Source organism: Dermacentor albipictus, chromosome 1, assembly GCF_038994185.2.
Source record: "Dermacentor albipictus isolate Rhodes 1998 colony chromosome 1, USDA_Dalb.pri_finalv2, whole genome shotgun sequence".
Lineage (NCBI taxonomy): Eukaryota > Metazoa > Arthropoda > Arachnida > Ixodida > Ixodidae > Dermacentor > Dermacentor albipictus.
This window is the reverse complement of record NC_091821.1, coordinates 122,562,933-122,579,826: the sequence shown is the minus strand read 5'-3', so window position 1 is coordinate 122,579,826 and position 16,894 is coordinate 122,562,933. Positions and strand designations below refer to the sequence as shown.

Here is a 16,894-nt window from a genome sequence, read left to right as displayed (position 1 = left end):
GGTCTGTCGGGTGTGTGCGACGGAATTATGCGCGGAATGTGCAAATCCGACTTTCCTCTGTTCTACGTTCAACCTCTCTACGCCAAGGAGTGGTTTCCCTCCGTGTTCCTCTGTGTGGGTTGACCCGACGTGTCCTGACAAGGTCCTCTACCGGGGAGCAAGAGAGAAGGAGGTTGCCCGGATGGTGGAGGGTATAAGAAAACCATTGAGCCGCCACGTGGAGAAGCTTCTTTTCTGCCCTTGCGTGCAGGTGCACGCACGTTTCGGTATTTATTGTGTTCAAGCGCACCGCTCACCCACAGTCATGTATTAAACTTCTGTTATTTGTTTTTACATCATCTCGTCTTCCCTACCGGATCCTCTCCAATGATCAATCTGGTTCGAGCTTCAAGCAGACGTTGTTGAAGGTAGCAAAACCCTATCCGCGTAACGACTGGTGACAGCCTTAATACTTTCTAGCTTTCTTATCTTGTTTCCCCTGTGCAGCAGTATTTAAGCATACGGTTGTTCCTGGGCACATGAAATAAAGACTTATTTATTTATTTATTTATTTATTTATTTATTTATTTGTTTATTTATTTATTTATTTATTTATTTATTTATTTATTTATTTATTTATTTATTTATTTATTTATATTTTACTGTAATTGCCCGCACAGAGGTTTCGATGTCTGTGTACATTCGAATCAATCAGCAAGACTTTGTCGAGCTCAGTCCAAACGAAAGTGTACTCACAAGCACCCTCTGTTTAAAATAATGCTGTAGTGGTATTCAAAAGCGCATCGCTAAAATCCCAGCGCTAAAACACAGATAAAGAGTGACTATCTCAATTAGCACATTACCTAAAACAACTTTGAGCACTGGGACGGAAAATATCATGTATGTCCTATATCATTCTACATGAAAATATTCCTTTATAGGACAAACACGTGAGCACTATTCCGAAAAGTCGTTTTCTTTTTTAGCGGGAAGGAAACGCACTCCCAGATTCTGAGTTCTGTAACTTAAGATGTTAAGCCTCCGTGCAGATATGAGCGCCGTTTCGTGTGCTCTGTGCACGCCCATGTTCATAGCTGTGGTCCAATAGGAATCTTCGTTCCCTCTAAGCGCATACGTCGGTCTGATTGGAAGCGGCCGTAATAACGTGACTCGCATCGACCGGATTACATTCGCATAACGCCGCACAACGAATTGAGGTCATCTTTACGAAGAGAAAAATGACACGGCTCGAGCAAAAGCAGAACAGTATGAGAAGTCTTGTTCTAGATAGAACGGCTGTAATGAGGCAAGAAAGATAAAACACTCTTGTAATTGCGGCTTTCGCTCGAACAGAAAATTGGAGTCGCGTATAAAAAAGAATACACAAAGGTTAATCCTCACATCCAGTGCCACTGCTTGAGCAGCGTCTAGCTGTACTTTTTTTTACTAGGACTGGGCCTGGCGAGAAACTGTGGCGGTATGCAAACATTGCATTGACATCTTGACGGCTGCGCGGTCTATAGAGAGTGGAGGCAACATGCCGTGGCTTACCGCAGAGTTCGTCACTGCTCCTGGCGGTGGCGACCAGCAGGCCCACAAAGATCAAGCACAGCAGCGCCTTCATGGCTATGTTCTTCGCTCTGCAAGCAGGAAGACGAGCGGCGGACAACGATCGACGAGTAGTGTGGGCTACTCAGGGCCACCCTTTTATACAACTCCGTGGTCGGGTTACTAGAGGACAAAGGCGCGTGACGCCGCATCTCCGGTTGGGCTTCCGAGCCATCGGTAGATGTAACACGAGCCCATTATCTCTTTGCACGATTGTCTTCCCTTATCCTGTCGCCCGTGAGTACTAGCCGTATTTGTGCGAAAGGAAGACAGCCACCTGATACAACGGATGTGTGCTGACGTAGCGGCGGTCGGTAAAGTAGCCTGCGGATGGTAAGTTGGCCTCGCACCGGTGGATACTTTACGTACGCCTGCGTACCAATTATGTTTTTTGCGGCATTTTTATGATACAAATGTGACATTATTTAACCTCTCGCTTTCCCCAAGGGCTAGCTAAAAGTGCAGTTCACGTTATAACAAAATAATGTTATAAGGGTTGATCCTATAGCGCCCATATTCCTAAAGCTAGGCGTCTGTGCTAGCGTAAGCTGTAGACACTACTGTGCCATCAGCGGTAGGTGATTGTGCGAGCGCAGTAGTTTTGATAAACGCACTATTTCCAATGATATACCGCTCCTCTGCATACTTCGTGTGAGTAACATCAACATCAGGTGAACTACTGAGCGCAGTGTACGAAAGAAAGAAGGCTTAGCACACAAACTTGGCGTTGCCTGACCAAGTACGGAATAAGCTGTTGGCCAGAACTGGCCCTTGAACCATGAAAACTCATTAATCATCACCATCATTTATTTAGATGACTCTTGTCACCATGAAACCACATAAAAACGATTGTTCACAGTCCTCAATACTTCCAGTCGTTCTTACCCCTCAGGCTTCACAGCTGCTGTACCCTTTAGTGAACGCTCGCAATTTTGCGATTTCTTGTAGCGCATTTTCTTTCTTTGTGATATGACATTTCTATATACAAGATGCTAAGTTTTTTTCACGGTGACGCCCGGAATAGACGGACGTTCGGGGCAGGATAGTTTCCTTTAAACCGTACTGCCGTCTACGATATCAGTTCAATCAAGACAGAAATGTTTTTTTTTTAAGCACTCAACGCAACGGTGACAGAAGGAAATTTGCTTGCTTTGAATGCTTCAGTTCACTTATTTCCATCTGTGCCATAATGTTTACTCTTTTGATACCAAAGTGCCTGTTAAAGTACACAATTATGTTACCTTGCTATTTTATAGAATATGTCGCAAGATATTTAATCAGCAGTAAAAAGTCATATCTTGCTATTACTGTTATAAGTATACAAAGCGCAACATCAGTAGATGCATTTATTGTTTGCGCAAATTACACTGAGTAGAGAGATAAAAAGAACTTTGTAACCATGGGTTCTACAATATCCAAGCTCACGGCAACCCTTGAGGCAGTCATGACGTGATTTTCGTGAGAGCTATTTCGTATACAACCGTTCTTTTTTCCCCTCACTTTGGCATGAAACAAATGTTTGGCACGACGTCTATTTCATTTGACCCCCTATACGCTGTTTCAAAGGCACATCTGATTCTTTTAACGTCCTCGCCGCTCTCAAGTGCACGTCCAAAGACACTAGCCAGAGCAGCAGCCCACAGATTCGCTCCTTCAAAGCAAGGGGCACTTGAGCATGGAGGCGTAACCACTGCTACGCTTGCAGCGCAACGCTTCACTGAAGCCTCCGATATTAACCAGGGGAAGCACACAACGAAAGGGCCCGGCGTAGTTCACCAACTTGGAATTTGCATCCAGGCACCACTTGACGCAGTTGCCTACGAAGAATTGCTTCACGGCGGGTCTGAGCCTCTCCGGGTCTACGGAGAGCTTCTGCAGTCCAGACTCAACCGACGTGTACGCTTCGTAAGCTACTCTTGCACCCACAAGGTCGGAGAACGCCGTGTCTGTGTCCATCACAAAGGAACTGTCTACTTCCGGCGGGTTGTGAAAAGGTAGATGGTCGTTCTGCACGATTTGATTAGTATGGTACAAAACAATTAGACCTCTGTTGTTTATAGATTTCGTTCAACAAATGCAGTCTTGAAGTTTGCAAATAAAAATGCAAAGTTTCCCCATACGGGCGAAGCAATGAATGACGATAGCAACACGTTAGAATATTACATGAAGTGTACGACCCGTAACTGTAGTGGCAATATGAATTGCAGTAAACGTTAGCTAAGTTACAACGAGCGGTTGTGCTAGGAGTCTTCTGTTTGATCATGCCATCGGACAATGTCGTCTATGTTTATTAATAAAATAAATGCCAACGTCTTTCTTAGCGAATTTACCACCACTCTTTCATATCGAGAATGTTTCAAACCTCTTTAGTTGGCCGATCCCAGAGGTTGTGCACAGCCGCGCCAATCGAATTACATCATTTTAAGGTTTGAGCTCGGTTATTGTTGCGCCGTTTTACTATTAAAGTCTAAGAATATTTAAGATTAAATGCATGTGATGTCGGCGTTTTGTTTCATGACATTTGTTTGGGGGCTGCCATTGTTAAAATTCCGGGAAATAATGTTGTCAAGAATGTGACACCTGGGATGGGCAACTTTAGTGATAGAATGATGTGGCAATATAACCCACCTATGCCGCATATCATATAGCAGGGCGTGGCATACAGCACACGTATACCTAAATATGTGCGGAACCTCATGGCGACACCGACGGCGAAACATTCGCTTGGAGTGGCCATATAATTGCCATAGCAATAATGAACAGTATCTGTTTTCCTTAAGACTGCCTTGCGCGCGAAAGCTACAGAAGCCAGATTTTCTAACTTTTTCTTTCCTTTTCATTCTTTTCATCTATCGACACTGACTGGTAAGGCGAAGCGGCCCCGTTACCGTGGGGATGAATCACCTACTCGTTGCGACGGATGGTACGATTGAATAGAACCTGATAGCGTAGAGAGAAAAGAATCGTAGGAAATATAAGGCCCCAGCTTTGAGTATTTCATCTACCTCACTTTTGATGTAGTGGCAGCACAGTGGCGATAGCGCTCCGCTACCGAGCACGAGGTCGAGGGTTCAATTCCCGCCCGCAGAGACTATATTCTGATCGGGGCGCAATTTTAAAACGCTCGTGTTCTTAGATTTGGGCGCCATTAAAGAGCCGCAGGTTCTTTACAGAGGGGATCAAAATTAATCCCAACCACTCCACCACTGTCTCGACCACCAATGTCTATGACATAGTGTGCTTTGCTTTGAGACGTTAATCCCATAACTTGTTTTATTTTGAATGCATGTAATGATTAGTGGTGAAAATCCCCTGGTGGAGGAATAGCGTAATTAAAAAAAAGGCATACTCTTAAATACGAAATCAAGCATATATGGACATTCGGTGCCATGCATGATTGACCTATCTCTAGTGAATATACTGCGCAATAGCCTCAGTTATATGTGTAGAAAATGCCTTAAAGCGGCAGAAATCTTAAAGGCTACCAAAGCATCGTCGTCCAACTATTCTCAGTTTATTATGGCAACTGAGGGTAAAGAGGCTATGTTTATACGCACGAAATAACTGAGGTCTCACCATACGTTTAACACAAACTTTTAATTTGTAATCACCTCTCGCAGTGACCGCCATTTTGGCATGACTTGTTTGATGTTGAGAAGTATAGGGCCACCACTACGTCGTTTGCTCGAAACATTTTAAAACTTTGTGCGCGCCGTGCCAGTCTCTCCTTGCTCCGCTCAACCTGGCACCCAATCCCCAATGGTACCGGCAGTCACGTCAATCGTCAAACGAATCCAACCAATCGTCAAAATGATCGCAGTGCCCGCATCTCCAGTGGTGGGCCTTGCGTCCAATATACCGAACTTTGGATTAGTGCTTCCGCACATTTCATCCTACCTACAACTATGGGAAGAGAACGAGTAGTGTATATTGCGTCAGCGAGAGTTCGCTCGTGAACGGGCTCGTCGTCGTAGGGCCTGCTTCACGCCCCCCCAAAAAAATACTGGGTTTACCGTAAAAAAAATGGCACTCATAAAGCATGCTCACTACGCGAAGCACACAAAAGCGAAAATGAGGTGAAATAATGGTGCAACAAGACATTTATAATATTGTTACGTTGCAGAAGTCACATACAAATATGTATATACAATATTTACAACAGAGACAACAGAGAAAACGATGCATAAACAAGATGGCTTTCGAGACCGATTCCACCTCTACACGTCGAATTGTCGTGTTCTGACTGGCGCAACTCTTGGTTGCTCCGTAACACAACCCCCGCCTGTAAGGGCACCGTCTCGGAGCTAACTATAAAGGAGGTGAACTTATGGCAAAGTTAGGCTTGAGCCGCGACCCATGCACAACGTCTATGGGGACACTCGAGTCCAGCGGAGCGATCTCGTAGCTCACATCGCCAAGTTGACGCAATATCGTGTAGGAACTATCCCGGGCTTGCTACTATGACAAGCCGATGCGGCGACATGGTATCTATAGGAGGACAACGAAGCCAGAAAGAGAGCGAACGTACCGATGTCTGCTGTCGTACCAGATATTCTGCGTGGCCTGAGACTCAGTGAGTCGAAAGCCGGCAATCTGGCGTGCCGTGTGAGCCCGGGCGAATACGTCTTGGGCGTATTCAGTGAGAGAGTTCGTCGAAGAAGGAAGTCGTATGTCAAAGGGCAAAGAAGGGTGCCGGCCAAACAGAAGATAAAAGGGTGAAAAGCCAGCAGTCCCGTGACGGGACGAATTATACGCGAAGGTCACGAAAGGCAACGTGCTGTCCCAATAACTGTTGTCATCAGAAATAAACATAAACAGCATTTCTATCTACGTGCGATTGAGCCCCTCCATCAGTTCGTTTTTCTGTGGATGGCAGACGGTGGAAAGTTTGTGCTGAGCAGAACAGGAGCGAAGTAAGTCTTCAACTACTTGCGACAAGAAGGTGCGGCCACGATCAATGAGGAGCTGCCGAGGGGCTCTGCCACCTCAGTTGCACAACTTGTGCGCAAAGCTCGCGTGATCACGTACCGGGTCGCGTAATCACTTATTGCCAGATTTCGACGTCGGAAAAGAGCCGAGAAGATCGAGACCAACGCGAGAGAATGGTGCTGAGGGCACATCGATGGGGCGAAGGCATCCAGCGGGCAGCACAACAGGTTTTTTGTGGCGTTGACAGAGCACATAGGCTGCAACGTAGCGGTGCACAGAGTGATCGGTCATCATTCTGTGAATCACCCGTAAGCGGTCATCACGCCATTGTTCCGTGTAGATGTCGTACAGATCATAAATGGCCGGGACGCAAGAGTCGATGTCATGCGCATCATATTCAGGGCGGTCGACAGGAAGACGGGAGAGAGACGGTCGGCGTCCTTGTGCGAACGGTTTGACTTCTATAAAACAGCAAATGAATATTCTTGGAGCCTTATCACCCATCTACTCAATTGTCGAGTTGGGTCTTTAGGCGACGAGAGCCAGCACAAGGCGTGGTGATCCATAACCACGGAAAATAAGCGGCCGTACAAGTAGGGGCGGAATTTGGCAACTGCCCAAACTGCAACGCCAGGCACTCCCGTTCTGTGATTGAAAAATTTCTCTCGGCGGGTGACAGGAGGTGGCTGGCGTATGCAATTACGCACTCTGCATTACGCTGTATTTCAACAAGTACAGCCCCAATTCCATGGTCACTGGCATCCATGTGAAGTTCAGTGGTGCCAAATAGATCATAATGAGCCAGTAATGGGGGAGCCGTGAGCAAGCGTATGAGGAGAAGGCTTTGGTTTGAGCAAGGCCCCATGTGAAAGCAACTCCTTCTTAAGTACGTCGGTGAGTGGGCGAGCGGTTTCCGCGAAATTCTTGATAAAACGATGTAAATACGAGCATAGCAACAAAGCTTGTTACGCCTGCGGCGGAAGACGGAACAGAAAAGTTCTGGACAGCGCGAATCTTGTCAGTGTTGGGTTGCACGCCAGCGACACTGACGAGATGGCCAAGAACTGTAATTTGACGACCTCTAAAGTACCACTTGGATGAGTTCAATTGCAGGCCGATACGTCGGAAAACAGCAAGAATAGCCGATAGACGCGTTCGATGACTCGTGAAAGTTGGTGATAAGATTGTGACATCGTCTAGATGTCTAGAAACACATACCTGTCGACCATTTGTAGCAGCGAAGTAAGGAGTCCATCATTCTTTCGAAGGTTGCCGGGGCATTACAAAGGCCGAACGGCATAATGTTGAATTTGTAGAGACCGTCAGGTGTTACGAAAGCAGTTCTCTCATGGTCCATTTCATCTACCGAGATTTGGCAATAGCCTGTTCGGAGGTCTATCGACGAAAAGTACTTGGCTCTGTGCAAGCAGTCCAAGGCGTCATCAATACGCGGCAAGGGGTAGACAGCCTGGTGTGTGATTTTGTTAGAGTGTCTGTAATCCGCACAAAAGCGCCAACTGCCTTCCTTCTTCTTGACAACAACAGGTGACGCCTACGGACGGCAAGATGGCTTGATAGTGCCTTTAGTCAACATCTTCTCGACTTCTCGTTGTATCACTTGTCGTTCAGCATGTGAAAAACAGTACGGCCGTCTGCGTATAGTATTAACGTCTCCGGTACAAATACCATGGGTGACCAAAGATGTCTTGGCTAAAGGGCGGCCGTCAAGGTAAAAAATATCGCAGTAAGTTTCCAAGAGACGGCGGAGATCAGCAGCTTTTTCCGGGAAATATCAGGTGCAATCATCTTAATAAGTCCGTCTATGAGAATCGGTGCATTGGAGGTTCCTGTAGAAGGCGACGGAATTTCGATGTCAAGAGCCGATATCTCGCAATCGTTCACAGGAGAGATGTCACCCAAAGAAATGGCTCTGGGAGAAATCTGAGTCGAGTAGTTTAAATTAAGGAGGGGGAGCGCATGTCTGATTGCCTGTAACAGTGAGCCCGATATGGGATGGATGGATGCATAACTTTATTGAGGTCCCTCGGTGCGCGCGATTAGCGCACAGCGGGCCGCTCCCACGTCGGAACAGTGAGGCCTTGCCCCTCCGCCGCGTCGCGGGCCCGATTAACAGCTCAGAGCTGTGTTTCAAGGTCCGAACTGCGTAGAGTTCGGTCCCACAATTCCTTGGTGGTCCTAGCCCCTTGCGCCAGGGGGCAACCCCAGCGCATGTGAGCCTGATATGGGGAACGGCCAAATTTCTTTCAAGTGGTATGTCAGCTGTGGGACATAGTACATAGACGCACCAGGAACGATTGAGAACGACAGTAGAATGACGTAGGTAGTGGCTTGAGGCGACAGGCGCATGTCTTCGAGAGAGCATAACCGTGGTTGTGTGACTGCTGTAATATAGCAGCCGTGGGGCAGTTCAAGCTGAATGACACGTCACTAGACGCGCAATCAAAGACGGCTGAATAAGACTATACATATTCTAAGTCGAGTATAACGTCATAATGGCATTGTTCCAAAACGGCAAACAAAACAGTCGTTAGGCGCCTCGCGATGCCAATTCGAGTGGTGCACATACCAAGCACGGTAGGCGTTCCTTTGTCGGTGATGCGGAGGGTGCGTGATGCAGCGGGTGTGAGAACTTTGTTCAGGCGGCGGCGCAATTGGGCACTCATGACGTATACGTGCGCGCCAGTGTCAATGAGTGCTGGGACACTGACGCCATAGATTAAAACGTCTATCAAGTTCTGTTTGGTCGGCGAAGTGATCAGAGGGTTTGGCGGTTGAGTCGTCAATGCAGCGTCACCTCCGGTGCTGCATCACTTAGTTTTCCGGAGATGGGCATCGGGGACGCAAAGGGGACGGTGGGCTACGAACCTGCGGCGATAATGGTCGACGAGCTGGTGGTGAACGGGACTGGTGGCGGAATGACGACGAGGGACTGTTCCAAGCAGCACGAGCATCATTGTTTGGCTGTTATGGGGCCAATGGAGGCTGGTAACGACGCTCGCTCTGTTTGGGACGATCACAGCCGGTAAATGGCGGTCGCAGAGGGGAGGAGACAGTACGGTAGTTTCAATGGCGCGCAACGTGACTGATACGGCGGCAGGCAAGACATATTAGCTGATCGTCTGCGGTTCGGCACTCCGCTGGATTTCGGTAGCGTACAGGATACTTGGACCAGTCGATGGACCTGGAGCATGAGACAGCTGTGAAGCGGCAATGGCACATACAGAATGAACTTCAAGATTAGCGAGTTCTTCGCGGACTATTGCCTGCACAATGGTGCTGTAGTCAAGTTCGGCTCACTGGGGCGGGAAAAAAGGGCTGCCGGAGCCAAGTTCTCGCCGCACTATTGGCATCAGGTCATCTGATGATGATCGTCGCGGCAGTCCTAGCCTGTCGTCACAAGAGGATGTCACAGCTGCGTTCGGCAAATGTGCGAACGGCGTTGCACTGGGGCGGCTCTTGGACCGCTCAAAGCGCTGACACTTTTTATGATATCCTGTACTGTTTCGCAATTTGTGCTCATGAGCATGTTGAAAGCATCGCCAGCGATCCCCTGCTGTACATGCCCAACCTTGTCTGACTCAGCCATATGGCTGTCGGCCTTACAGCACAGAGCTAGCACGTCTTGAATGTAAGAGCCTTATGATACCATGGACGTCTGGCCGCAGGTCGCTAGTTCTTTCTTAGCAGTGCTCTTCCGCCCGGAAAGACGGCCCAACAAGTCCTTCAGCTTCTGTTTTCACGTGTCCCAGTCGTTAAGCTCTTCCTCGTGGTTGTAATACCACACCTTCGCCGTGCCTTGTATGTATACGACCAAGTTAGCTAACATAATCATCGGATCCCATTTGTTGTGGGCACTTACACGCTCATACGTGGCGATCCAGTCTTCCACGTTGAGGTAGTTGGTGCCGCAAAACGTTCCTGGATCCCGCGTGAACCAGCACAACTGTCGGGGCTGTAGACATTGATCTGGGCCGCTCCATGTCGGATCCTGTTTCGTCCATCATGTTGTCCAGTCCGAGGTGACGACTACTCCGGAGCTCCGTTGTTGTTTCTCGCGGGTGCCCCACAGCTCTCACCAATTTGTTACATTGTGGAAGTCACACATAAAGATATACAATATTTACTAGAGAGACAACGATGTAGAAACAAGATGGCTGTTGAGACCGATTCCAACTCTTCACGTCAAATCGTCTTCTGACTGGCGCCACTCTTGGTTGCTCGGTAACTGCTTGTGAAGTTTGACTTGCATGGTGCAACACTCGCTGTAACTAACGCAGCTTCGCTGTTCGACTATCTTTCCGGACTGGAAGGGATGGTGATTTTTCGGATTAGTTCTCCCACATACTCTCTCCCTAAGTGCGCGACTTATACTGTGATAATCAGCTGTGACAGCGTCCTCGCCCTTCGCGCAATCTTTCAATAGCAAGAAGAATGAAAGAGTATCAAGCGTTGCCATGCGCACTTTACCGCGATCGTTTCTCCGAGAGGCAATTTTGGAAAATTTTGACGGAGGCCGAGATTATTGCCTTCGTTACAGCAGCGCAGCTTACAGGAAATTTGAACACATCCTGTCTGCGTGCAATAGCGATCATTCTTAAGAAGCCTATTTGAGAGCGCTAATATAGTAGCGCGCAAGTGCCTAGTCGCATAGTCCCTTTTTGATCTCGCGCGTTCTTTGGAACTGGAAAAAATTTTACCGACCACAAATGCCATTACGCAAACCAATGTTTAGTATATTTGTCAACACGCTCTTAATTTTGCAGTTAGAGCCTTTATATCGATATAATTGAAAAATAGCCAATTAATCTTTAGTCTAATCTAAGTCAGGCTCATCGCGAAATATAGTCTTGAGTTCTTTGACAGAAGAGTGAACATCATTGCGTTTGCGTTGGCGCAGCGCGCACCTGCTTTATTTGGAGTGCAACACCATGCATAGGCCAATTTAACTACCCGCATAGGTATGTACCCTAGCCTCATACATGCAACCACGAAGCGTCTATACATGCAAGGGAGGTGCTTATATGTTTACGGCTATCAATCGGTAAACAATTGCAGACTGCTACAAGTTCTTAGGTGAAAAGCAATATTTCAGGAGCTACACTTCTGGAAAGCAGACGTCGTCAAAACATTTCATATCCCCGTGCTACCGTAGTTTCCAGTGAGAAACGATCACAGCGCATGGGAAACTGAGCATCCCCGATACAACTGTAAGAGGTCTTGCACCGCACACTTCCGGCAAATAGATTATGTCATTTCTACATGTTAAGAATAGGCTGTATAGAATTCTGCGTCAGGTCCGATTGTGCAGGAGAAGCTGGCTGCATTTATCGTGCAATCATATGTATACCTGGTTTTGATGCATGTAGAGGCAAACTGCCTTGTTTCCAAATTTATCGAGTGGCTTGGAAGCAAGTTTGTGAACACTCTGCTCCTGCTGCTGCGAACGCATGAAGAAAGACGAAACTGAGCGACATGGTCCGTGACCGTAGTTCGGGCTATAGTCCAAACTTCACTGATATCTCCATGCGTTCACAGAAGCAGGAGTGTACACAAATTTGCCTCCAGGTGACTGGATATATTTGGGAACAAGGCAGTTTGCCTGTGCTTGTATCAAAACCAGGTATAGATATAAATGCGCTGGAAATGTAACTAGTTTCTCCTGAATAATTGGATCTGAATCAGGATTCTAGACCACATGTCATTAACAGGCGTATGCAATTCGAGCAAGGTGGGTGTTTTCCATCAATTTATTCCGTGCAAAGTAATCTTCTGCAAATCGATCGATGTTTGCTGGGGTGTACTGCCCTACTAGATGCGAGTATCTACCATATTTTGTTGAGCTGCGCTGGGCACATGCCAGATGAGGCATTTTGTCGAAGTTCGTTATCCTCGCTGCACGATGCTTTGAACGCATACCGCCATCTCTTGCTGGCTGCTGAATTGGTGGATTCATGACATTACGAATCGTGCACAATCAAATTAAGGCGACCGAATAGATCCACTGGTTCAGCCCAGAATGGTTCAGCCAATGTAGTCTGTATGCACCTCCGCAATATATGCACATAATTTTTATCCGCCGTAATATCCTAGCTTCTCGCAGCCCTTTCATATTGCAATAATCAAAAAAACGCAAGGAAGGGGTACAGAAGACTATTTGTGAAGCACATTCTGATGATATTGCGAAACAATACGCACGACACATCCTATCCGCTAGAATATGCTGAAATGTTAGCAGTTGTTTGGTGAAGTGCGGCTTTAACAACAGCTAAGTGTCATCAGCAAAAAAAGAGATATTGTCTGCGCAAACACTACTGTCGTTTCGGTGAGCACTGAAAAGGAGAGTAATGATACGTAATAAAGAGACTTCGAACCGCGCATTTGACGTGAACAATTGAGGGGTCCGCATAAAAGCAAAGTTCCTTTTGAGGGCTATGCTACAGCCGACTCTCAGATACAGAAGTGCATGCGTTATGAGGAAATGGCTAGTATGGGCAGTACGAAGCCGCTGCAATACAGAAAGCAGAAGCTTGTCGTCGAAATACTGGATTTATACAAGCTAAGCCTACCATTTCGTACGTCAGAGCCAAACTCAGCAGTCAATTAGTCGCCGTTAGGACGTCATTCGATTACTCTACACAATTTCATTTAACAAATCATTCGAAGACCCATCTGTCTGCCCCCATAAACCTAATAACTCACTGGCAAATGCACCAGCTAAAACCAACCGGTTGCAACAACCTCAAATTGCTAAATAGGTTGTGAACTGGATAACAGGAACGTGGAAAGACATTTCTGCTAGATTCCTCTGCCAACGTTGTCTAAGGTGACGCATTTCACTGACAGTACGTTGTGAAAGAAACAAAGCGGCAAGCAATCTAGTAACGTCGTGTCTATTTATATGACGACCATGACAAGCGAGGTTGTTTCATGAGAACTAGCTTTTGATGTGTTGTGCCCAGCCATTTAAGACACCTGGTCTATCGCGTTTTGGTCCACCAAAATTTTTACGAGCAGGAGTCTGATTTTACTCTTGTTGATATTCGGCTCGGGTTACTGGACTATCATATCTCTAGATGTCGGCCTAGATTGAAGGCCGGCTTAGCCTTTAGTTAATTTGGTGTCACTAAAATTATAGGTCCAGTACCTTACTCCCAGCATTATATAAAATATTCACGAAGATCATTTGGAACAGAATAAGGGCGACACTGGGCTTTAGTCAACCAAGGGAACAGGCTGGTTTCAGAAAGGGATACTCTACAATGAATCACATCCATGTCATTAATTAGGTAATCGAGAAATCTGCAAAGTACAATCAGCCTCTCTATATGGCGTTCGTAGGTTACGAAAAGGCATTTGATTCATTAAAGATACCAGTAGTCATCGAGGCATTAAGTAGGAGTACAGATTTTTTCCAAGATATTTACGTAAGTGTCCTGTACGCCTTTTTCAATTCATAGACAAAAGTATACGCAATTTACAAAGCCTGGAAATGAAGTGTCTTATCAGCTGATTTTCGATCAGCATCAAGGTCATGTTTTTGCTTATGCTGAAATACTAGGCTAGTTGGTACATAATATTTTTAAGGTGAAAAATTCAGCGCGAGCACCCAGGACAATCCACAAACAAGAGACGAGACAAGCACTGGCTCTGACAAAACTACTTTATTCCTCTTACGACAACGCATATACATACAAGTACCAATAAATTATTTTTCCTTCCGTTACAGAAAGGATGCGACAACCGCTAAAAGCTAGTTTTACAAGGAGCTTGACGAGGCGACGGCCTCTATATTAGCAAGAACACACTGCATATCAAAGAACCAAAGTATACACAAGACAACCGTTCACATCATGAGGAACAGACAAACATAAATGGCGTTTGCTAAGCACAATAAAAGGCAGTCAAAATAATCCCAACACTTAAGTCATATGGGGGATTTTTCTTTGCACAACAAGATCAAATAGGATGACACATTTTAACGGAACGTTCAGGACACCTCAACAAGTAGTTATCATAGCAAAGAATCAGTAATTTTATTCGATGAGAGAAATATCTCATATACCGTTTTCCGTGGTAGCAGGGTAACGTTAGCCCTTGCCTCTGAAAATATATGCCCTTCACCACAACACCACGCATGTGTACGCAACGCAAGACATAGAATTAAGCATGTCACATAGGCATGTCAAAATCATAAAAAATAAGCATATAAAAAAAAGACCAACCCTTCCCCTACCGGAAAATTGGGGTAAGCGAAGCTTGTCCTGTGTGCACCTGACCTTCGTCATGGTTAACCGACAGGTAACGGCGCCGGATTGCTTCAGCCCCCCGCTCCCTCAACTCGTTGCTGTCGCATTGCTTGTGCTCGGGCGGCTCTAACAGCTTGATCGGCGCACCGACGTCAAGCCCTTTCACGGACTTGTTGTCGCCGCTACTCGTCGAACGCTGCCCATTCCTCGGGGGACCGCAAAACGCGTGGCCATTTCTACCGTTTTCCGAGACTGAACTGAACGAAAAAGAAAGGCGCAAAACCTTTTCCTGCCCTTTCCCTCCACGGCTGAAGCGAAACAGCTCGAACTGGTTGCGCGCGTGGCATAGGCGCGTGCCTAGGGAGCTGGAATCCTTGCTAATGACTCACGCTGTCAACTCATCAAACCACCCTTTCCCGCAGCTGCTCTGCTCTGGGAGCAACTTGGTTTTGGCGTAACCATATCGCCGCCGAAACTTGTGACCCAACGCAAGCTTCGCTTGAAAAAGACTAGGCAGGACCCGCTCCAGTGGCTTGGCGGTTATGGCGCTGCGCTGCTAAGCGCGAGGTGGTGAATTAGGTGCACGTGAAGCAACCCCACGTGGTCAAAATTAATCTACCGCGTGCCACATAATCATATCGTTGTTTGACACCTCAAGCCCCAGAATTTAATTAAAACTTTAAAGACTAGACAGAAGGTTTAACAAAACTGTATTTGGCGCACGATGAATGTATTACGGAATAGGGTAACGCAAAGGTTTTAATTTATTAGTTCTTTAATAAACTGCAAATTTAGACTTTATCCATCTAACGCGCGCCTATACAGGATGTCCCACCTAACGTTAGCCAACCTCTTAAAAATAAATTATAACAATATACAAGGACGCAGCCAATGGTATTCTTTCAGCAGTGACGTACCGGGCCAGGAGGATTTTTTTTGTTTCATGATCAAACTGTGGATGGTTGTAGGAGGTTAATTAAATAACTGTTTAATTAGTGACTTGACGGTGCGAATTTTGATAGTAAATTAATAATTGTGTTTAAGAAAACATGATTCAGTTATTTTCAGTGTGCTGCGTTTCACATAATTATTTATTCAGCATTATAAAGACAAAGACAACGCGCGAAATATGAAAATAGTAGCTAGATTACGCGTCAGCGCGCCCCGACACTGGCAGTCCGAGACGTTACTCGAAATAATAGCCCTGCTAGTTTAATGCCTGGCTAGGTGGTCACGTGAAAGGGGCGACGGATCTGTATTGGCGTTGGTCACCGCGAACTGCGAGCTGCCTTCGTCGCGTGAAGCGCGATGCCAGTGCAGTTCGCAGCGTCATTGAGGTGGAGGACAAAGGCATTGGGCAGGGGTTATCCTTCCGAGTAACGCCTGGGACCGCTGGTGTGGTGGCACGCGGACACGTTAAAAGTACAGAAGGACGACTGGCTTGATTTATCGTACATGCATAATGGACAAATGGTGCAACAGAAAGTCCCCAGATGGATGTGTGCGGACGACAGAGTGCTACTATCGGACAATGCAAGAGATTTACAGGCACTTGCGAATATGCGTGCCAACGCAGGCCCAAATCTGTGACTTCAGTTTCGCACAGAAAATTGGGCATTATGATCTTTAATGAAGAGACGAGTAATTACGGGGTGTCAATTGAACAGAAAATCATACCCATAGTAAAGCGATATATATACCTGGGCGTGTACGTAAACGAAAGAAAGTTTTCCTCAACCACCCACTAAGATAATCTGAAAGTAAAGGCGAAGCGGAATACAGCAGTAATGAAACATAGATCACTTCGGGGCCACAATAAATATGAGGTCATGTGTGGAATCTGGAATCGAGTAATGGAGTCTGCGTCAGCGTTCGCGAATGCCATTCTGTGCTCAAAATCAGGTATCTTGTGGGAGCTGGAAGTTAACTAAACATCGTCAGGCCGGTTGGCTTTGGGAGCCCACGGCAAAACCACTAATGAGGCATTGCACGGTGGCACGTGTTGGGTCTCTTTTTAAGTCAAGGAAGCGCAGAGCAAACTTGATTTTGAAGAAAGGCTCAGGAACATGTATCAAAATAAATGGACGCCTAAAGTGCACTAGTATATGCAC

General features: G+C 46.5%; 2 protein-coding genes and 1 long non-coding RNA gene across 4 annotated transcripts in view; 1 reads left to right on the top strand and 2 right to left on the bottom strand.

The window, feature by feature from the left end:
- The window catches only part of LOC135904814 (uncharacterized), a 35,300-nt gene extending 33,612 nt beyond the window's left edge, over window positions 1–1,688 (bottom strand). The window contains exon 1 of the mRNA XM_065435795.1: window positions 1,531–1,688. Coding sequence (XP_065291867.1) covers window positions 1,531–1,603 — 73 coding nt within the window. The 5' untranslated portion in view covers window positions 1,604–1,688. The remainder of the gene's footprint in view (window positions 1–1,530) is intronic.
- Window positions 1–16,894, top strand: part of LOC135904815 (uncharacterized) — a 180,725-nt gene that overhangs the window by 61,955 nt on the left and 101,876 nt on the right. The window lies entirely within an intron of this gene.
- Window positions 2,921–16,894, bottom strand: part of LOC135904813 (neprilysin-like) — a 79,853-nt gene continuing 65,879 nt past the window's right edge. For both annotated transcript variants that reach the window (XM_065435793.1, XM_065435794.1), the window contains one exon: window positions 2,921–3,594. In XM_065435793.1, coding sequence (XP_065291865.1) covers window positions 3,241–3,594 — 354 coding nt within the window. In that variant the 3' untranslated portion in view covers window positions 2,921–3,240. The remainder of the gene's footprint in view (window positions 3,595–16,894) is intronic.